At 38.3% G+C, this 24,504-nt stretch overlaps 1 protein-coding gene across 3 annotated transcripts in view; it reads left to right on the forward strand.

Moving 5' to 3' along the window:
• Positions 1-24,504, forward strand: part of pard3aa (par-3 family cell polarity regulator alpha, a) — a 461,686-nt gene that overhangs the window by 171,711 nt on the left and 265,471 nt on the right. For 2 of the 3 annotated variants that reach the window (XM_079863216.1, XM_079863217.1), the window contains exons 4-5: positions 9,560-9,726; positions 13,594-13,731. In XM_079863216.1, the coding sequence (XP_079719342.1) occupies positions 9,560-9,726; positions 13,594-13,731 (305 nt within the window). The remainder of the gene's footprint in view (positions 1-9,559; positions 9,727-13,593; positions 13,732-24,504) is intronic. The other variant, XM_079863218.1, reaches the window with a different exon arrangement.

A 24,504-nucleotide genomic window follows, 5' to 3' on the forward strand; every position in this document is an offset into this window, starting at 1 on the left:
GCTTCTCAGTCCTGTAGCTCGTCCTGGGTCCACATTTAATTCAGTATCATTAGGCAGTTCTGATTTATGCATATAATTACATGTGCTATCGCTTGTTTCAGATTCAGAAAATGCGTGATTGCGCCCCCTACCGCCGTAAATTAACGTCAATGGCGGGAAAAAGTTAAGACCTGTTCACTGAAAGGTTGTTTATGGGACACAAAATGGTTCTTCTATGGCATCATTCCTTGACAAAACCCTTTTGGCACCTTTATTTTTAAGTGTATGAATCTGAAGTCAGCCGGTGTGGACACAGATGGCATCAAAGTTGGTCTCAGAAGGACCTATTGTCTATTTACAGCTGATGGCGTTATGATGACACAGCACATTGCCATCGACTAGTCCATCAAGAGACAATGTTGTATTATTATTATTGTATTATAGGAAAATTGCACAATTATACCATTAGTTCTATTAACTTGATCCATTTTATTGTACATGAAAATATGCATATGCACAACCCATAGTGATCCAGTGTAGTTGTGCTTCACTGGGAGTCTATATTGGATACCAGTACCTGTCCCCTTGGTTTTAGCGCGTCTACAGTAAGTAGTTTGGACATCATTAGACACTGGACACCCTAAAACAATGATTTAAACAACTGTTCAACTATTCAAATAGCAAACATTCCACTTTATTAAGTATATTAATAGGACATTGTTGAAAATAACGGTTCATAATTAAATCTGTTAAACATTTCTTGAGCAAGTTAACTTCTTATTCAAACTGTGACTTGGCATTAACACAACATCAAAGTCATATTTCCTATCTTTCCCTTTTCCCTCAGCACTCCTTCACGCTCCAAATACTGGACGAAATACCATTTGCTATAGAAACTTCAAGGGTGTAATCTCAGAACAGATTGAAACATTATCTCCCTCCAATTTACAACATCTGCTCATTAAACTAACGTCTGTGTGTCTGAACTAAGCATTTGTCTTTGTATTCGTATTCGTACTTTTCCTCTGTGGAATTTCCTTGTGTCAGCAGTACAGTTGGATTTTTCCCACCTCTCCCTCTTTCATTGTTTCTCCGTTCCCCTCCGTGCTTCCAAACATGTGGTTTTGACTAACACAGAGGGGTAGGAATTATTGTAATTGGCTGTTCATGACAGTTTAATAAGTAATCATCAGTGAGACCACAAAGACGGACCCATGATCATAGCAACAGACAGCATTTGAGCTTCTGCTAAGCTTTCCTGTGGTGTACAGTAAACGGATATAGGAGTTGGGAAAGTTTCAAACGTTTTAGACAACTTAATATATTTAATGTTGTCTCTGTCACAGATAAGCTCTTGCACACACTCGTCTGACCAGAGGTGACCTTTCCAGGCCTTTCCGACCGATAACTCTTTGCTTTTGTTTGGACAATCTCCACTCGGATTAAAGCATTTGTATGTTTTTGCATCACTAGTCGTGCCAAATATGGGCAAAAAACAAAAACGTTTCCACTGATAATGATGACATTTTGAAGAGGAATTGTGAGGAAAAATTTGTGACGTTATATACGTATGTTAGTGAAAAATGTATTTTATGCTCATCTTTGATCAAAAATACAGTAAATAAATAATATATATATTATTACAATTTAAAATAACTATTTTATATGTGAGTATATAGTAAAGTGTAATTCATTCCTGTGATCAAAGCTGAATTTTCAGCATCATTACTCCAGTCTTCAGTGTCACATGATCCTTCAGAAATCACTCTAATATGATGATTTGATGAAGAAACATTTATGATTATTATCAATGTTGAAAACAGTTAAATTTATGTGGAAACCGTGATCAATTTTATTATTCAGGACTCTTTGATGAATAGAAAGTTTAATTCAAACAGCATTTATTTGAAATATTTATTTAAAACTGTGTCCTAATACTGACCACAACCTTTTAAACGGTAGTGTATATTCTTTAAAATGCATATTCAGGCATAGTTTCAGCTAACTCTCATTTATTCAACTTCCACTTTTTGTCATTCAACCTAAATAAATTTCCCCCTGTATTATTCTGCACTGAATATCCATTTTCACTTACAACATGTTTGAGTATGCAAGTAAAACGGATTGCAAGCGGCAAGTCATGTTGACTTTGAATTGCATTGACTCCTCCTGCTTTGAAACACAGTGAACGCTTGTGTTTTTGACTGGCAGTGGTCCTGTAGCTGGCAGATCCAGTTTTCCGTCAAGGTGGCTGTAGCGTTGAGGGAATGCCTCTATGGTATTGACATTAGGAGAGCTGTGTGTAGTCGTAGCTCAGCAGAAATGTTTGGTTAGCTGATTAGCGCTCCTCCAGGGACTTCTGTTCTCATTCCTCTCCGCTGGCCTACTGGTGACACTGGGGTGTTGCCACTCGTGTCGAGTTAATTGCTCTCCCCCGTACAACTCTGATTGCTGTCCCCAACATGTGGGAAACGTCGACCCAGATGAGTCAGGATTCATTTCGTGAAATCCAGGCTTGAGTTTCCAGTCCTTCCTCCTTTCCCTATCCCTTTCATACACACACTCTTTCCACTTTATCATTGTTTATATCAGTCCTCCTTGTGTCTTTCTCATCTAAATCTGGACGCAGTAATCTCTCCATCAGATTTGTTTCAGTTTAATGCAGATCCTCCCAGCTCACTAAGTGCTGTTAACATTTATTTGTTGCCCTTCAGAGAGTCAGAAAGTATGTGTTGATTAATGTATGACTTTGCAAAAGGTTTATAAAACACATCTGAGGTTTTAAGTCATCATGTAAGATTAACTTTGCATTTAGACTTGTGTAAACGGGTGCATTTCCCAGTAGAGTCACATGGGAGATGTGATCTATTCCAGATCTCTTTTGAGCTTCAGATTCATTGAATATTTAACGTTGTGTTGACTAGACAGTGTACACAAACGTCCGGCTGTCCAAACCTTATCCTCAACATTTACAGTACTACTGTGCATATGTGGAATGTACTATTTTGATTAGAGACAGAAATACTTATTTACATTAACACTAAAGATTTGGGAAGCCGTAATATATTTCCTTTAGTGATGCACCAATAATACAACTCTAGTTGATACAGACATGCCAATATTTTTATGTGATTGCGATAAACATTAAATGGATGAAATGATATGCTATTTTTTTCTAAATAAATTAAAATAAAATAAAATATTAAAAACCAAAATCAATCGCTTTAAATGTTACACGTAAATGTATGCATCACAGAAATATAATGTACAGAATGAAGTGTTTTTATTTTTTATTTTTTTTTATTTAGTGGATTATTTCATATTATTTTGGAATATTTATGTTATTAAACTTAAATCAGTGTTAAATGATGACAAAGGTAATCTAAATGTAAACATAACATAATTAACATATACAATTAAATATCCAGTATTGACTGATATGAATACCATATATTGTGCATCCCTAGATTCCTCCAAATGTCTTGGTTAATATAGTTCACTAAAATTAAAACCATTGAAACATTTTCGTTGCCTAAAATAAAATAAACATTAACTGAAATAAAAATAAAATAATATATATACAGTATATTTCAGCTAGTTGCCAAAACAACATTTCTAATTTTTTATGTAGTTGATGTACTGAACTTGATGTACTAAATTAACTAAAACTAATAAATATGAATAAAAACGATTATAATAAAACATAAAATGACTAAAACACACAACAAAATGACTAAAACCTTAAAAATAAAAACTATTATCTCAACAATCCTATAAAATAACACTGCTGGTTATTACTAAACCAAAAAATTGAAAGTTGAAGGTTGATTCGTGACAGTTGTGTCGGGAAGTTTTAGTATCTTTCTCTCAGTCTTTCAGTTCTTGAATCCCCTTATCTTTCACTCTCTTAGTTCAACAGTTGTTTTCAGTTCTGGTTTCTTATCACCACTCTCACTTTTACATCTTCAGACTGGAACCTCTCACATTCCACCGTGTCGAAACGCACAGACGCTGCCCAGTCGCAACGCTCCAGCACTCAAGCAGGACACTCACTCTTTCTCTACATCTGCCTCTAAATCCTCCCAGCGTGTCCTCCGACATTCTTCCCTAGAGAAAACAAATCCACACTGTATACAAAACTGAAACTCTGCCCTATTCAGATCTACTCAAGATCAGCTGCCTCTAAATTGAGCATTGCCCCACTATTCAGCGTGTGACAGTCATCTCAAGTCTTGCTTTTTGAACAAATTCCAAGATATTCCTTTTGAACACTTTTCCAGTGCCCCAATGCAATAAAAAGTAAAGTTAAGCTACCTCCTTCATGAGGACTTTGTGTACCCCGTTGGCAAATGCAAATGTAGGTTGAGATATAGTTGAAAGAGGTCCCTGCCTAAACCTCCAGAGATATCAATATGGATGCTCTGGTGACACTTGACTCTTTAAAAAGAGTTTCAGCAAAGACATTATTTCATATTTTATTAACTCAGCCCCTTCAATTAGACTCCTCGGCCCTCTAAACGTTCAGAAGCTGGCCAGTCCTTGAAGCATTGCATATTTATCCATCAGAAAACCAAGGTCGTATTTGTAACATCCATAGAAATCCGTAAAATTATGCCTGGTTTAGCCAATCATTTCATTTGCAACATATGAAAGGCGACAGAGGGGGAAACGAGATGAAATGGGAGTTGCAGGCTTGGCCCATTCCTGCTTCTGCTTCTCGTAGTGTCCTCTTCCACAGCCTTATCAGTATTCCTCAGCGTTCCCCGTCCTCTCCATTACCCACTACTGGCAGCCAGTCAGGGACACTTTCCTTTGGCAGGTAAGCGGCCCGCAAGGACAAACTGGACACACGGGCAATTTAAATGATTGGAAGCAGTAAGTAATATATTAGAGAGCCCTGTGTTTGAAAAGTCAGAAGTAAATTGCATGTTATTAGTGCCAACTCAGCGAAGCAGAAAACACAAGGTTTATAGAGGAACGAAGTAAAGTTAGAGATGAAATTATGATGCGAAAGATCGACGGATCTACATTTCGGCATCTCGCAGGTTTTAGAGTAAAGGTCGTGAATGTGAATGAAGGCTTTGTGGTGCATCGTATCGGAGATACCAGTGAATATTCTCCCTCAATTACAGACTAATCCACAAATCTCCGCCACACGGCCCTCAACGAGAGGCGGTGGATTAGAGATGTAAATATGATGTCTGAGAGGGCGTCCCTGGTGAGTTTGACCCCATCTTTGGTGTCTAGGTTATTTGCAGGCCTATGTTTCCCCCTCTATTCATAATCCTCCATGGAGAGCTGAAATTGGTGCTTGGTCTCATTAGAGGGCCTGGTCATACCCCTAACACACCTGAGATCGATGGGTACAGGCCTTTAAGTGGTCGTCTTGGTTATTAAACGCAGGGGAAGCCAATTTCTGGCCGAGGAAAGCTAATCCGATCACACATTAGGAACCCATATTGGCTGGAGTGGTGCGAGAGGGAGAAAGGGATGAAACGGGGTTGTGTGTCCTCTGTGTGTACTTTCTAGATGGGCTGTTCAACAAAAGCAATATTGTCAGAGCAGCATCACATGCTTTCCATGCTCTCATTGTACTTCTAAAAATGGCCGGTTTAAAAAAAAGGCAGATATTTTCTCATATTAAAATATGCAGAAATATTTTAAACTCATGTGATTTCCACCCCAGTATCGTTTGTGCATGAGAAAGTTGGTGGATGCTTGAGTTGGTTGATGTATTGTTAGACAAATCAAATGACACACTTGTGGCTTAAGTAACTGATATTTTTGGATGTAACTAATTTTGCAGAACATCTTTGAGTTACATCAATTACGCCAGGAAAAGAGAAATATTTACCTGCATTGAGCAAATTAGTGTAATAATGCAACATGTTGCAGAGAGCATGTGGTTTGATTCTCTTCAAAGATTTTGTGATTAGATTCTTAAAATAAATCAAATAAGGATATGAACACATGCATCAGATGAGGAACCACCTGCTCCCAGAAAACATTCAAAGAAATCTGCTGTGGTCAAATTAGGAAAAAAAAAAATAGACCAAAAATTGGACAGAAAAGAATGAGGTTTGTTGAGAAGTTCCACGTGGATTCGTTCAGGCCTCATCTTCAACATGATTTAAAATATTTGTCCAAAATTGGTGCATTTCCCAACATCTCCCGACTTTTTCTGTAATAGGTTCCACAGACATATTTTGGCTTCGTTCATACTTCTGCATAGATTTTTGATGTTACTGATCAGATGCGATTTGGCTGAGTTCAACAACCCTGTCACATTCAATAAAACATTGTTTTTGCCTTTGTTGCGTTGTTCTCTGAAAGCCCCATTAGTTCCTGCTCCCATTATCTGCAATCCGCATGTCACTTCTTGTTTGACGTTAGTAATATGTAATGTAATTTTATATATTTAATAAAATATATTATTTGATCTTTTTTTTTTTTTTTCTTGAGACCCATCTCTGTGCGTTTCGAGCCATCTTGGCCTTAAGCTAATTATTGAATGTAATCACAGACATAGGTTAGAGTTATACAGTTACACTTCGACTGAGGGGCCTCGTCATTAGAGCCATGAACTGAATGTGAACTGAACACCGACAAAAGGAAGTGTATTAAAAATCATTATTGAGTTCAGTTCATAATTGAATAATAGGGCCTCCCTTGGTCTGGTGAGTATTTTGTACAGCCTCAGGCTATTCGGATTTCACGGTTCTGTTTTCATTGTAGACCTCATGTGGTGAGTCGTGGCATGACCGAAACTTTCTATGTCTGTAAAATTGTGACTTTCTGTAAGCTGCATATGCATGCGTACGGTATCAGATGGTAGTCGCAATATGGGCATATGCTGTGGCAGGACGTTGTCGAGGGATGACAGGTGGTTGCTGGGACATTTGCATAATTATGGATGTACCACATACACTTGTAGCAAGTCATAAACCCAGAGATCAGAGAGCTGAGAAATTTCAAGCGCTCAGAGCTTCTGCCAGGTGGCAAGACACTAACAGTAAATCTGCCTGTCGGCACTCAGACACAACTGCAGATGACATGTGAACGCTTTACTTTCCCGCTGACTGTGGCTAACGCATGGTATAGATGCTAGCAAGGGGGGAAAAAAAGGTTTCCTGGGAGAGGTTGTTCTTTCCCCTCGGGTCTAAAATGTCACTGTCTGTGGCTATTTTAATCTGAACTGGTTTTATATTTTCTATGATATTCATTAAATGGAGAACTTTAAATGAAATACTGTACTCTCATGTCCATTATATTGCCAAGTGTGGCAATCTAATTTGCAATCTACATTTGCAATTCACCTTTTGCATTCCCTGGAAGAAAGTATGTCAACAAAATGGCTTAAAATGACATGATGGCGACAGAGTTGTCATTTATAGGTGAACTGTTCCTGTGATGCATTATACAACATTTCCAATATTCCTAGAATCAGATTGAGTAGCTTTCCAAGAATGTGGAGTCCAACATAACGTATCAGTGTGCTTGTCTGTTTTTTTTTCCCTGTTACTCCAGTTGTGAGTCATTTGAATCATTCGTTCAACCAATTCATTCAAAAATTCTGATTCATCAAGGAACTAATAAATTAGTGAGTAACTTAAATAATTCCTTCAACGGATTCGTTCAAACACTTATTCATTCCTTCTAATAAGGCTGCGTCCATGCTAGACCAGCTCATCTGAGGCTTCTAGACAAGACTACTCCTCAGCATTAAACGCTAGAATGAGGTGATCTAGAAAGTCTGCATGGCACGTCATGAAGGTTTTTGCTTTGGATACACTTGATGCATCCTTCAAAATATTCTGAATGAAGGATGCAATCGAAGGCCGCCTTCCTACACTGTCAGAAATAGGGGTACAGTATGAGTCCATTTCTGTCCCCCAAGGTACAATCTACACTAACATACCTCATAGGGCTTATTATTGGACCTCAAGGTACATATATGTACCTTTTTGAGGGTCAAAAAGCATTAAAAGGTACATACATGTACAGTTTCTTTTAAAGGTTAAGGTACAATATTGTACCCTTGAGGGTACAGCCCCAGTGACAAGCCATTGTACCCCTAATGTACTTTATTTTCTGAGAGTGTAGGATCATTCAAATTGGGATGGCCTTTGATAGTGCTTGGTGATCTGGCAGCCAAGATATGGAAACTTATTAGGATGCAGCCTTACGGCTGAGAAACAGCAAATGACTGAGTCATTGAATCATTCATTCAACTGTTTTGTTCAAAAATGCTGATTGATTCAGGAATGCCATTGCTGTGTTTTGCAACAGTTATGCTGTCTTTCTTTTGAACAATTTTTTTGTTGGTAGAGCAACAATTGACAAATTAACTGGCAATATTGTCTTATAATAGTAAGTAATAAGGCAATAATAAGTTGCTCACTATTAACTTGTTTATTCAACTGAAAAAGCTTTGCACAATCTTGCTTCCTACTAAACGGATAAGGCTGTTGGTGCTCTAAATGTGCAGTTTGTGAATTAGTAACAGAGACTTGAACATATCTTTTGAACTAGCAAGTCTCTTTTTAAAGAAGACAGTATAGAATATTGCACTTCACAAAAATGAAAGTGTAAAAAAAAAAAAAAAAACACCTTATAAAAGTTTAGGCATGCTGTAAAGCAAATTAACTGAACTAAACATTTAAAATTTTATAAAAAAAATGTTTTACAAAATAATTTGGGCTGTAAAATTGCTATAAAATCAGTCACATGTTCTAAATTTCAAGTTGTGTTACAAATTTGAAGTTTTATATCATAAAAAAGGATTTACCGTTCTGTCTCCTTGGCAAAGCAGTGTTCAATTTCAAAACTCTTTTCACAAAATTGAATTTTGAGTGTTTAAGCTTTCGAATGCTACCTAAGTTGTGATGATTACTAAAATATGTGATGGGGGAATACTGACACTGATAGTGAACAGGTTAAAGCAATACTGTATGCCCTTTTATTAAAAAAAAAAAAAAAGCAATAAATATATACATAGGCCAGTATTATTTTATGGTTACAGTTATGTTCATTGTAGGTTTATTATCAGGCATTTTTATATATAATGCTTTAAATATACAGACTCAATAGAAAGTGTTAGTAAAGAGTAAAAATAAGTCTATTTGTACATGCCCTAAAAACCAGAGCAGCGATCTGAGCTGTGTGAGACGGGAAGAGTGAACCGGTATCTGACTAATCCCCCCCACCTGCCCTGCGGTTCAAACCCATTACAGCTCCGCAGCACTGGGACACCTCTGTCTCGCCTCTCCCATCTTTCTCACAAGCGTGTGTGGTGTGCGCGTGCCACAGAACAAGCCCAGCTAAATGGTCCTATTGCCACCGCCTTTCTTTGCAATGCTCAAAGGAACTGGCTTTGTGTCACACATAAGTGTACTACTGTGTCCCTGTCACACTTTTGTGTGGGCCTTTCTGTAGGAAATCGAGCCGGAGTGTTGTGTTTGTTATCTGTGGTCATATGGGAAGGATGTCTTATTGCACCGTAGTGAACACACTCCAGTTTTTGGAGTGAGATGCATGAACTTATGCTGTTAACTAGATCTTTCTCATCTCTCTGTTTCAGACATGCCCTTGCATGTACGGCGTAGCAGTGACCCAGCCCTGGTTGGTCTTCCCGAAGCCCAGCTTCAGCCAGAGGAACCGTCTCGTAAGAATCCCACACGCTGGTCCACCACGGCAGGGTTTATGAAAGCCAACACCACCGGCGGAACCAATAGTCTAGAGCGGAAGGTGAGTTTATTGTCTGTTCTATTTCTGGTTTTCCATCACTTTTTGGAAAGCAGCATAAAGAACATTCATTTAAGGGACAGATTTAGGAAAAGTGCTTTTCTGAACTTGCTTAAAAGACCTAGTAGTCAAGGTTTGGCTGGTTAGTAGATGTTGTAACTACACCTATGGAGGCAAAATCATCTTTATTCGTTGGAGATAAACATTCTAAAGTAGCCGTGCATTATAACTACATACATATAATAATAAATGGCCGTTCAGACCAAGGATTATAACTATATAGTTTTAATAATATTTCTAATTCTATGAGAATAGGGAAGTCCACACTACAGCTATAATAAGGACACAGAGGAATCACTTTCAGAACGATTTTCTACCTGATGAACAATGAAAAGATTGACAGCCAATTAAAATCCACCCGACTTTAAAGAGCCACGCGCTTATAATAAACATAACGTTATGACCTAATGTGGACGTTGATATAGTTATCGTTATAGTAAGCTTTATAGTTATAGTTCTTGGTTTGAATGGGCCTTAATGTTAGAGAAAATGTGAAGTTTTAGCTAGGGCGGTACATTTTTGAGTCTTGTTTCAATCATGGATATTCCAGTGATGCCTGCGCTTTTACAGCTTAAAAAAAATCACATTTACCCAATTAGTGAATGTTATTTTGCAGTCTAAATTTGATGAGTTTAAAAGATTGTGGTTCTGTTTGGTTGTTCTGTTCTCGCGAGCTGCACACAAAAACACACAAAATCAGTGTGTTCTGATTTACAAGAAAAAAAAAAAAATATTTGAGCAATTTGAGCAAATCTATTATCTTTTTTTATTGGTCTTTTTTATCGTGGTATAGGGTTATTGTTTTTCTGCTAGGCTACATTAGTATGTTATTGACCAAAATTTTAAGAATATTGTGATATAGATTTTGCTTAATACACCCACCCGTTGTATCAACTTTTTTTTTCTTTCAGTGACAGGCTGATATGCTTTACAGGTTCAGTTATTCTAGGGTTAGGATTTTTGTCTGGCACAAATCGAAGCAATTTACACCAATTGGAGCATTTTTAGGACAACTCGTAAGAAGTGGCTTCCCTTTGCTCCGTCTCATTCATCTTGAGAAATTCTAGATGACCGTTGCCACCGTTCGTTGTTGACCTGGAACTCTCTTGGTTATGGAACCGTAAGTCTTTGCTGTAAGAAGAATGGGATCTGCTTTCTTTGTTTGTTGCTTCCCTCTTGATTCTGGCCTCATTGCGATGGTCAATGCCTTTGGCTTTAGATGAATCAAAGAGAGGCAGATTCTCTGTTTTCCTCCCTAGTCTCCCTAAGGCAACCAATGAAAAAGAGGCCAATTATCCTTGCAAAATGGCTGCTCTTTTGCAGTGATGACAAGCCTTCAGTGCTTTGAAACAGCAATATTCCAAATTAAAAGAAGGGCAAAGGGGAGGGAGCGAGGGAAGATGGAGTACTCCGAATGTGACACCGCAACCCTCGATGAGATTAGCGCGTCTCATGCCGTTCACTAGTAATCCTGTTTAAAAGCACTTTGCTTGTCGGTTTCTTCCATAATCCAAACACCACACTCTTATTTTAGCAGAGCAGAAGAATTAAGCTGTTATTTTTTACCTTTCGTTCTGCACCGGATCATTTATTTCTTGATTGTTTTTTGGGGATTTCGTAAGAAAAGCTCGAGGTGTTTGGAGGGTCTGTTTTTGGTTGATACTGTCAGATGACGATAAGCAACGGGGTGAATATAAATGCGCTCTATTTTAGCACCAGTGAGTTCGTGAAATGAACATAAAGGTGTTAGTTCACCTTGAAGTAAGAATAGCTGGCACTGAGAAGAAATGTTGCGTATTTGCATCTCGGCTGTCGGCTGATATATGCAGAAAATAGTCCTTCTCCAAAACTCCAAACTCTGTGGCTTTTTTTGGATACATCTTACAACTTTTGAATATAACTTTCTCATTTTATCTGGCCAAGACTTGCTGGTCTGGAGATCATCGACTGTCCAAGATAAAGAAAAGGAAAATAATTAAAATATGTTGCCTAATTAAAAAATGCACGTCAGGTGTTTTTATTTTTATTTTATTTTTTCTTCCAATGTCATGTGGTGTAACCATCGAAATAAATAATATCATTACACCTAGTTTTTTTACATTTTACAACCTGAACTAACCTTGCCATGTGTATTTATTTATTTAATTAAAAATATATTCATCATATAAAATATGTATTTCAATCATTATGTGTATACATTGCATTTTAATGCATTTATTTTTTATGATGTTGTATTCAGACGAATAAACAGTGTCATGTCATTATCTATTTAAGAGCATAGCACTATCATTGAGTTTAGATCCACTTTGTTGGCCAGAATGTGGCCTCTTGCGTGTTTTTACAAAGCATTGTTTGGTGTTCATGGATATTTTCTCATATGGAGCGTAACATCTGTCTCTCAGTATCTCTTCCTGAACTATAAGAAACCTATAGGCCTCCTGCTGCATTTGGAGGCCAAAGCCTCAATCTCTACAGCATGCTCATTCATAAGGCCATCTGTATGAATTCTTCACTCATCCTATGGGCCTTTGACCTGTTGTTCTTCATGTTCCTCGCTGTGTCTCTTCCTCCTCTTTTTTTATCCTGCTGTTCAATGTCAGGATTACCTATATAGATCCTTTTACCATGCAGGAACATCAAAATCACTTTGTGTTTCAACACTGTATGGGATCGCGGTTATGTCCGGTTGTGAATTGGCTCATGCTATAACTTGAAGCTCTTTTTCTTCTTCCTCATTGTTCAGACTAGGTCATTAGCCAAGAGCAACGGTGCTCAGTAGGCTTTCTAGGCTAAGGCCCCGTGTGTCACAGGATAACCTGTTTTAGGTTTGCTCTAAAAACTCTTCAAATGGAGATTTGACTTGAGCTCCACTGCCGGAGGGCGTTTGATTTCACCTTTGTGAAAACATGCAGTGTAACATTAGAGACATGGTGTGAATTAGTAGCTTGTAATGGAGCTCCTTATTAGTGAGAAATGAAATTAGCGCGCCCTATAAATTTAGGTGGCCTGAATGATATCATTGTTGGGCTTGGATCCAAGATGAGTTTCGTATGCCATCCATTGCGTAGTGAGTTTAATCTGGGTTTTCAGTAAGGTATTTCTATATTGGACAGCATATATTTAAGGAAATTGATATTCATATTATTAAAACCCAGTCTGCTTTTGTGTAATAGCTACGCTGGTTTAATTGTTAAAGTAGCTTCTTGTTAACACACACATATACACACACAAACACACACTTACACACACTCACACTTCGATAATGGATAAAAGTTGTTGGTGTTTTACTGCCACTACTGTTCATTTCAGATGGAAACTGCAGTGAATTGTATGCATAAGTATGTTTTTGGAGTTTTACAAAAATGTAGATAGAGACATATTTCCAATGAGCCTGTGTTACTTTTTGGGTTTACTAACCCTTTTAAGTCAGCATGAAACAGTAGTTTCAATTGTCTTTTCTTTGCTATTGTGCCGTACGAGTGAAACAAGAACAAATGTGGGCGTGGCTTGATTTTGTCTGTGGGGAATTGATTGGATGGTTGTGGTTTGCTATTGGCTGATCTCATGTGAGTGACAGGTTATAGCCCCGCCCTCGTCATCAGAGAAGAGAAGAGATGCTGCAAGAGGGAGGGGAAGTTATGATTCAAGATTATGAGGGCACATAAATAATGGTGCACTGCACACAGATCAATCCTTTATAATAAACACCACAATATTCTATAAAAAATTGTAATCTTCAATTTTGCTTTCATTGTGAGTTTAATACCAGGTGTAAATGGCCTCTTTTATATTACCTGCCTGTGTTACCAGGGTAAGGATCTGGAAGCATACCGCAGCCTGCCTCGTGATGGCGTCCCCTGGACGTCCCAGTTCCAAAGGGAAAACGCCCGCTCCTCTCTCAGTGCCAACCATCCCATGGTGGACCAGTGGCTCGAGCGCCAAGAACAGGTACCGGCAGGAACTCCTCTGCTTTTTCCCAGTACCAAAGTGCCTCTTAACTCCAGTTAACTGCGTTGATCTCCATAAATATATTTATTTATTTTATTATTGGGTTTTTAGTTTGAGTTAAGAGTGGACTCAGGAGTCAAGGAGAGATTATTGAATACAGTATTTCTATGGAAAAGGGATTGTGAATGAGAGAATAAAGAGAGAATGACACCCACGTTGTTGGGTGAGGATTTCACTAACCTTGCAAAACGAGGGCTACGGTCTCCATAGACGAGGAGTGTGTTTGAAATGCAGCTCTTTTGTCAATGCATAGGTGGAACTGTCTAAAGGCGTGTGGGAGGTGTTTCGAATTCCTCTCCGTCTCGCAGAGAGAAGAGAAATAAAAGAAAGAGGAGAGGAAGGAGATTGAGACGTTTGAGGTGCCAGGCGTGCTGCAGGGAATTCACTTATTAATTTTCGCAATCGATTTTCTCGAACCGCCAGCATCCATTTCACTCTTTCCCCCCACTTTTCTTTCTTCGGCCCATCGAAACGGCTGTGACAGAGGTTCGGCTGCTTGTTTGCAATTCAGGTGGTCTCGGTTTCTCATTCCCCAGCAGTTTGCCGAGAACCCCCCCCCAGCACCTCGAGGGCCCGTGACACAGAGAGTCGTGCATCATCATTAGGGAAGGCGTCTTGCGTGGAGGAGCCTCTGGGTTGGATGTCGGGTTGAAAGGAACAGTCAGTCAAGGCCTGAGCTCAGCCTGACAGACTCATTCATTTGAGCTTCAGTCTATTACAGCTTAGCCTGATCTCCAATCCACCCCCCCCCCCCCACCACACACACACACACCTGACCGGGGCTCGCTTTCTCAAGACACGCCATCGCAGCACCTCTGCCCTCTTTTCTTATTTCACCATGCCTGCTTTCCACTCCTTTCCCCTCCTGTTCCCTCTTAGCAGGAAGTGGTTATCTGAAGTGACAGGCAGATTTCAAGACAGATGCAGAGGTTCTGTTGTTATTCAAGCACGTTAATAAACACACACACACACACACACACACACACACACAGAAAATATAAACTACTGTAGCTAGTATTTCACCTACCTTTCTTAGTAGTGATCTGGTAGTATCATATATACTGTATATATATATATATATATATATATATATATATATATATATATATATATATATATATATATATATATATATATGTGTGTGTGTGTGTGTATGTTAAAGATGTTTTTAATAAATTGTTTGGGTTTTTTTGCAACAATTTTGTTTTTGCAGATTTGGAAGAAGAGGGAGAGAAATTACACAATTTTATTTTTATTTTAAACTCTCCAGATCAGTGTTATTTTAGTATCATTAATATAATATTTATTTTTGTTAATATTTTTTTTATTAGATTTATTTATTTTATTTTATTTTTTTAGTTAAAGTTGTAGTATTTTTTGTCCTTTTGTATGTTTATATAGTTTAAATGTGTATATAAATATTTATTAAGTTTTAGTTATAGTTAGTTATTGTTATTTATTTACTTATAACTTTTCTATTATTTAAACTAAATTAAAATGAGAAATGTTGCCTTGGCAACTAGGTGAAATAGTAATAAAGAGTTTGATGTTTGTTTTTTGTTTTTTCATATAATAATAATTTTTTATATGATTTTAGTTTTAGTTAACGATAATAACCCTGATCTAGATTTGTGTTTGGTGTTCTCGGTTGGCTGGTTAGAGTCTTTATATGTGATATAAGATTCATGTATGTTTACAAGTAATGCATAATCTTGTAATGTTTGTAAATTACAGTAAGTTTATGGTTTTGTCTGACAGTATGCAGTGTTTGTAGGCTAGAGCTCACTTAAAACACAAGAATAGTAAAAACACAAGAATATCGCAAGTCAAGCACGTCTTTGTGTTTTACATTCACCGTATGATTATCGTCTCCACTGGCTTATCACTGAGTTCTAAGCAATTATGTCTTTATTGCCATCTTAAATATCCATTTAATCTTTCATTTCCCATTCACTTTTATTGGCTCTAATTGTTTAGTTGCCTTCCCTCTTCACAGCAGACTCAGTTCGATATAGCCTCCATTCTATTTGCATAATGTTGTGGCTTCTTTATAGACCTTGAGTAAGCTGCTTAATTAAGCTTGGCTATTTTCTCTTTATTAACCATGTCAGGAATGCCAAAGTATGCATTTTAAACAGTTTGCAAGGTTTGGATTTTCGGCAGAAGCCAGGAGACAAAATCTGTTGGTAATTTTATTTTTTTATTTTTTTAAGGCGAGACACTACAGGTGAATAGGGTAAAATTTTAAAATAATAGATATCACCATGAAACTTCCTCAGTTGATTACTTACACAAGTATATAAAAAAAATGTATTACAAGTTTTAGAAATTTGTATGTTTAATTATGCAAATTAGGCATTATCTCATTTAATATGCACAATTTTGCATATATTTTCGGTAGATAGATCTGAACATATGATAAAGCCAGGTGCAAAATTATTTTTTCATTTTGTTTACACACAAGATAAAAAAAAAAATATATAAAAAAAAAATTCAGAGGGATTTCAGGATAAATGCTTTCAGTACCTAGGAAATCAAAATATACTGTCCATAGCCTTAAAAAATCGATTTTCGCCATATTTTTTTTATTAAAATATCACATAAATCAGGCCAGGAATGATTTATTAACAAATCCCTCTGAAATTATTTGCCATCCCATATTTGGGATAGCGTTGTGCAGGAGACTCAGAGCTTTACAACGATACCGGTCACGACAGACGTCAGTAAACAGACGGAGCTCGGCGTGTCGCGTTGGAATGCTGACTTCTTGGTAAATTCGGGAGAAACTTACTGCCGCAAGTAAACAAAATGTAATAAAATAAACATCTTAATGTATATTTTCAACTTTTTCTTTATAGCAGCTTGAAAGAACACATATTGAAGGAGTAAACTAGCCCACAATCTCAAAACTATAAAAATCGATGTTTTTGCCTGCCTGTCTTAAATAGCTATTCCATCAGCTTTAAATGATGTTTAGTTTTGTGCGGTGGCCACTGAGTCTCATAGCATAAGCGATCATGCATAGAGTCCATTGAGTCCCATCTCTCTTGTGTTATTTTGAGTGGAGGAGCGCTACTCTCTGTGTTGCACATGGAGCTGATGCCTATTTTTATGATGATTACGTCAAGCCAGTGAGATCACTGCCGGTGGTCACCTGAAATGAACTCTCCAGCTCCTTCAAAGCAGCACTTGTTCTGCATCAGCATGGTTCATCCGGTTGTGTTTTTAATTGCAGCCTGACGTGTCCCGCTCCACATTCCCACCTGGCGCTCTTACAGTGAGGTGCTGCTGTCCGTGTCCATCGGGGATTGTTGGAGTGGCATTTCCTTTTTCATTTTTAAAAAGTTCCTCTCCCTAGTGATGAATTAGAGATGACCCATCTGGGCAGGAGGAGGGCAGCGTGAGGCTAACGCTGTGTCTGCTAGCAGGTGGAATTGTGGGTAATAAGGCAGGGTCTCGAGGTCTCCTTCTTCTGGAACAAGTGAGGATGGTTTTGAGAAATTCACCATCAAATTACTTTCTCATTATTATTCAATATATTATTAAGAGAGTAGAAGTACAGCTTCCGTCTCTGTACAGTGTGATAAGATATTGTGAATTAGGTTAACCCAGAATGAAGCGCTGTACGTGACCACTGTTACACTTTAGCTTTTTAGACTTTTGAGTTGGATTGTGGAGATAGAATGCCACTTATTGTGGTAATGAATTAGAAATTGTCTGAGACTTACTCTTTCTTAGCTGTTCATTTCTTCTCAGAACAAGGAATCAGAATTCTGGACATTGTTTGATAAAGGAAAATAATTGCAAAAGGCCGTCAAATCAGTGCTTTATTACGGAGGAGTGCAATTTTCTAGCCAATTCTATCTAATGAAAGTGGACTGTGCATTTTAAAGCTATCATTAAGTTTGTGTGTGTGTGTGTGTGTGTGTGTATGTGTTGTAAAAATGTCTTCAGAACTTCTTTTATGAGCTTTTTGTGGTTTGCTTTGGTCCATCATTCACTAGCATCAGCCTAGTTAGAGAAATTCCTCATGTAATGGAGTTATCTAATGTCAAGTTAACATTGCAGTTTAGTTTTGAAAGTGGAAAACGCAGGAGGAGTGCGGGGGCAAAACCAGCAGAGTGCACCTGAAGAAATTCATTTTTTAATATGGTACCGATTTGGTAACACTAATTTAGTGTTCAATTCTCACTATTAACTAGTTGCTTATAAGCATGCATATTACTAGGAAATTGGCTGCTTATTATTACTTATAAAATGCATATTAATGCCTTATCCTGCATGACCTTATTGTTCATCCTTTAATCCCAATACCTAAACATGTTAACTATTAATAAACAGTAATTATGAGTTTATTGAGGCAAAAGTCATAGTTAATAGTTGAACCCTGATCTTAAGTGTGACCACATATTTTAGATATGCTGTATTAGAAATAAATCGTTATCTCCTAATATGTCAATTAGATGTGCAAGTTTTCACCATGGATCTGTAATTTCCGGAGTGTTTGAATATCTGCAATACATCACTAAAACATTCCCTGTAAAAAAAAATATATTAAGAGATGCATTTAAATCATTGATGATAAATAAAGCATGCGAATTTACTCATTTTAAGATGTTTATTAGATGTTGATATTGAATAGAATGCAATATTTTCTAGAGCACTCTCAACATGCATGTTTATGTTTTCTCAAATGGTAAACATTCTGTTGAAAAAAGAAAGATTTTTACATTTTTTAAAGGAAATGTGAGATTTTTTTTAACCATGCATGACTTGCTACCATGATACTAATATGGTTGTCAGGGCGTTACTATATGTTTGTTAGTGTTATAGGTTGTTGCTAGGGTTGTATGACTGGTTGTTAGGTGGTTGCTTACTGTCCCAAGTCAAAATAGCCCAACCACAAGTCTTTATGATATTCTGGCCCCTAGATATAAGTCAAACATTTTGTACATTTTAGAGTAAAATGCATCAATCTGGTGCACCTTGAATGCAATATTACGAGCTCAGACCTCTTTCAGTGATCAAACTGAACAGAATAAAAATGACTTTGCACTGACATGTACCTGTTTTTTACTATAAAATAAAAAAAATTAATTATATAAATAATTTTACTTAACTTTAAAGTAGTAAAACTACCGTACTTATGTCTTAATTTCTTCATTTGTAAGTGCTAAACCTTCAAGATCTGTTGGTGGAAAGCTGGAGAGAGACCTAGACAACAGGATTAAAATGCATTACAAATTTAGTGGAATTCCATAAACTTATCTCCACAAATTTTTTTATAAAATAAGAAAATAAAATGTAACTTGCAATAATTCCCAAATGCACATTCAACTACATGCAGATGAAGTTTGCGGTGTTCACTGTTCGCTCTGAGACTGAAAACATTGGATCTGCTGGCGTGAAAATGAACACAGTGCCTCGCTTCGCTCTGAAACACATCAGGCTTTAGATTCATTCTCTTAAATCTCAGCCTTTTACGGTTTGATAAGTGCACTCAGCTTTATTGCATTTTTGTTAGACTCTTTTATGTTATTATGGAAAGCGTAAAACTATTTTCGGTTCATTATGAAACTGTGGAGGGCACCAATGTCTGGGTTATCATTGAGAAAACACAGGAAGTATCCTTCATGTCCGTGGCACATACTGTATTTTAATCCTAATGTGGAGAGAATTCTCTATTCCACTTCTTCGGAAATGAATTAATTCCTGTATTTGATGTCCAAACAACAAACCACCCTTCATCAGAACTCTCGTTTCCCTCAATACAGAAGGAGACCAGAGAGAGTCTGAGGTATAGATTTACCTCACATCCTGAAACCGTACAGAGCGCTTCTGCGTTTCATCTTCCTGACAGAGGGATAGTGGATTGGTTTTGTGGCTGGAGGATTCTGCGTTCTCACACTCTGTCTTGCTTTCTGCTGGTCCTCCTCAGGTTTTGTTTCCACTCTTTTCGAAAAATGAATCCTCTCCCTCCTCATTCATCTCTTCCCTCTCTCCCAATTCTGTAGAAAAGACAAGGGATTCTTCCGCCCCCTCTGAAAGGTTTCAGATTCTTTGTTACTTTTCCCTCTCCTCTCATATATACTGGCTTTCGCAGTGTGTGTGTGTGTGTGTGTGTGTGCACAGTAACACACATGCATTCTCGCCGCAAGCGCATGGCAAACCTGGCCTCTAGGTGCTGCTCTGATCTCATTCTTTGAACCCTCATCCAAGAGGAAAGAAACAAAGAAAAAAAGGGCATACAGAAGAAACCCTCTTTCCCTTGGCTCTTTTGAAAGGCCTCTCCCATCATACCACACACACACACACACGCGCACACACTGTGATTATTCACAGTGCAAATGGCAGCCCACCAGAGAACAGCTCCTACAAAGAAACCCAGACAATGCAACCTGAGACACTGCTAAGCTCAGCCTACCGTAATTAACTATCTGCCTCGTTCCTGCCCGCTGGCTTTATCCCTCACACTCGTTTGGCCTCCATTTACCCATGTTAACAAATAAAACACATTTCTTTTGCACTTTCTTATGAAGCTACATTGCAAAGAGCTTCAGAGATTTCCCAAACAAGGCCCACCGCCAACACATTAGCAAAAGCTTTATTCAGTATTGCTGAGCCGAAGCGCCTGTTGATCTATCTTTTATTTCTTCTCTGGCTCACTGACCCCCTTAAACACACATTCAAATGCAACCTCACCCCCTTCATCTCCCGTCTTTGAGTTTAAGAACCTCATGATCTAGACTCACTGCCGAGTTCAGCTAATCTCTGAGGGACAGAACGGTGAGGTAGATATAAAGTCTGTCCTTTAACCACTTAATCTGATGTATTGGGCTCCTCACATTCCCCAGGCCCACAGCTGACACCATTCAACCTGTCTGAAAGGCTTTCTTCACAGCACATCCAGGCTTGTCCTATGGTTGAGCAAACACTTAGCAAACTGAAACAATTCTTCTCCATCAATCTGCCACCTCTGCCCAACACCTTGACCTTTTCACGCTACACCAACTGGAAGCAAGCGAAGTAACCTTCCTGGAAAATCCATCTTAAACTAGTTTAAGGTGGTGGCTGGGACTTTGAACATGGTAGGTTCTTTTTACTGGTCCAAGTTGGTCATAAGTGGGTCAAAGCTTTGTTTTGTGGTTTACTAGCCAGTCTTCCAGCTGGTGTGACCTGACTGAACTGGTGGACAAGATCAGCAACCAGCTGGCTGCCATCTTCCATAAACTAGCTTAACTATCTTAAACTGGTGTGACCAATTTTTGTTTTCTTCTCTTAACCAGACCAAGATGGTCTACCAGCTCAGATGGGTCATTCCCAGCTTATAGTCCAGTTGTCCAACCAGGCAAACCAGCCTGGACAACATTTAAACCACCTACAAACAGGGCTTGACTTGAACTTTTTTGCTCACCAGCCACTGTGGTGAGTGGTTTTCCAAAGTAACTAGCCACTCAGCATTTTCACTGGCCACAACTCCATTGATACTATGGGGAAAACTGCCATATAGATATTTTTAATATTATCTCATAATTTGGCAGCAGGAATATTAGGCTGCTGTCACTTTAAGACCTGACGCACAGATCCATTATACTGTTACACGTGCGTTTTATTTCTCAACTGTTTACGTTCACTTAAAACATAACTGACTGTATTTAAGTGAATATTCACCAAGACTGGCCTTTTGACATTATTTTGTGTGTATTTCACGGTTTCAGTGCAATAAGCAACAGAAAAATTACTCAGTTTAGTACTGAGTGACGGCTTTATGTGCGGGTGTGAGCACAAAATCTGCAGGAATGAGTGAAATTATGCGCAATACACGCAATCTCACACCAAAATTCTAGCCCTGTAACACCAACAATATTCATGCGGAGGAAATGAAGCGAGTGAGTAAAGGGTCGCGGGTTTGAGTGTAACTCGCTGTCGGAGAGATGAGAGAGAGAGAGAAAGATCAGCTGGTATTCTGGATCTATTCTGCAGAAAACGAGTATTGGAAGCGTTTCAGATATTTCAGTATTGAAAAATGTATATTTTTGACAACACAACTTTGCACTTAGTTTATTATTTCAGATGCCTTTTTAAAAGACTACAATAGAAAACTATATATATTACATATAAAATTCAACCCGCCAAAGTGGCTAGTAGGAGTGACTACACACCACTGCTGAAAATACACACACGGTTGGCGGGTGTTAATGTCAAGCCCTGCCTTTTTAGACTGACTTTATCTGGATTTTCCAGCAGAAAAATGTTTAAAATCACAGAATAAATCCAACTCACAAATAAGTGCCTGGCTTCATGAACTTTAAGAGTTACTCATTGCAAGTCTGTGTTATCCGTGCTTCAGTTGTCCTGACCGTTGTGACCCAGAACACACACATGTAGGAGGTGACCTTTGTTCCTTTGTGCCTCCATGGTGAAGACTGAGAACACACTGTTTTCATCACCTTTGGTTATCATGGCTGGGAAACCCTAGTGTCATTGTAGGATGTGCAGAAGTTTGGGGATGATGTCATGACACATAGCTCCTCTGTTGTTGGTCCTGTCTGGGAATGAGTGGGGCTGGTCAAGGCCATTGTTTGACCTACCTGTGCTGGTTAAATAATTGCAGGTGAACTGTTTCTTTTCAAATGATTTTTTGGACACTTGAAAAAGGGTCGACTGAGGACAATGCTAAATCATCGATTCGATCTCTATAAGGACTCTTGATCAAGATACTTATCAAGTTACTCCTGGAGTTGTCCCTATACTGTCTGTTCATGACATGATCTACACTGTAAAATTTGACATGACTTCAACTCATCAAAACAAGTTAAGCCATTTTAAACTTTATTTTTTAAGTTATACGAGATTCAACACATTTTTTAAGTCAATGTAAGTTGAAATGACTTACACAGTCAAGTTTATTGTACTTCTAGTTTTGTTGTATTTAGACCACCAGACACAGCTATTTGGGAACTTTTTCCTCTGCAATTCACATTTCTAATGGATCAAAACAGTCAAAGCATGTTCTTTGGTCTGCCTGAACTCCCATAACAATTGTTTGGCTCTGAATGGAGTAGCCAAAGCAAGCTATATTAAGACACACACTTTTACAGATCTGCTTCACATTTTGTACTTGTTGTGCTTGCTGCAATCCTAGAAGCAGCATTCTTTTATTATTTTTTTGCTCTGTCCAGACACATTCAGTAAAAATGTTCTTCCTTTTGAGGTGGACTGAGCTCTGTGACGAGATACACCACTGTTATCTCATTTGTACATGAGAAATAGGCATTTTGGGGTTTCTTACGAGACTTTACCTTTATCACAAAGCATGGCAGCAGATAAAGAGACAGTGACAGACCAAAAGGAGTCTGAAGATATGACTTTTTGTCCATTTTGTACAAGTCTTTGCATCTGCCCCGTCTGTCTCACTCTCTAGTCCAAGAAATTATTTGCTTATATTTTCTCAGTTATTCTCTCTATCAACATAAACATACTCTTCACGCTATTTTGCAATGGAAGGTTTACTTTAAAAGCAATTTGTAGCAACTAGGACGTAGTTACCAATTTTAGGTGACATGAGCGACTTTGATCATTGGCGATGCAACAAAGTTGAGTAACATGCAATGAGCAGCAACATATTGCGAAAACCACCAATGAGAGTGACGACTGCTGAGGTCACATGATCCACCTTCTGGTACTGTAGTCGATTAGGAGTTCCTACTTGTACACAACCAAAAGTAAAACGATTTGACAACCTCAATGTGAGCGGCCCATCAAAGCTATGTCCATTTTCTGTCTGATGTCACAGAGCCCTCCGATATCTCCGAACTATATTAGTAATATGGATTTCATGAACAATTTTTTTGTTAACTCAAACTCACTTCTCAAGGTTCACACTTTTTGACTTGTTGCTACTCTGAACTGTACTAACAATCTTCTTTGCCTTTCCATCTTTTCTATTTATACACAAAGTTCTGACTGAACAACATCCGAGTCTAATAAGGTCATGTTTTTGTGGCAATATTCCTCTCGCTGTCAAAAAAAATCAATAAAGGGTGCTTATCTATCCATCTTGACACATGGCGTGATACTCTTTGCACCTGTCGTGCTGACAAAACACAAAACACATCCTCCTTTTACCTGTAAAAAGGAGTCTATCCTCCACAACACATCAAACCTGTCATTACTTCACTTCGTTGTTATTTATGTTCTCTCTTTCTTTTCACCCACTCTTTTATTTCCACATGGGTGATTATGAGTGTGTTATGTCCTGATTAGAATTAGTGAGTGCACTTTGTGCTCTGCTCTACAGAGTGAGAAATCACTCCCTCAGTGAGAATAATTGAGCCCAGGCCCGGTTGCCAGCTCATTACCCACAAATCATAGTAGGCTGGGGCAACTTAGCAGGAGACAATAATGACTTTGGGGAATTTGGAACCTCACTGTGGTGAAAACTGCTGTTACGCTAAGGGCATATCAGAGGTGGGGAACTCAGAATACAGGGTGGAGATGTATGGAAGTACGAGGGAAGTCAAGATGTGGGCTTACTTTACTCAAATGAAAACGTTAGATCTGTCAGCGGCGATGCAAAAGACTACTGTGCAACAAACTGTGAATGAAAGTAAAACGAGGTTCTTGTCAGGCAATTTCTCAGATGGAGGGTCCTCACAAATAGACTGGACTTGATCCAAGCTCCGTTGTTGACGGACTGCGGGAATTAGCCAT

This window comes from Squalius cephalus (genome assembly GCF_949319135.1).
Source record: "Squalius cephalus genome assembly, chromosome: 25".
Taxonomy (NCBI): domain Eukaryota; kingdom Metazoa; phylum Chordata; class Actinopteri; order Cypriniformes; family Leuciscidae; genus Squalius; species Squalius cephalus.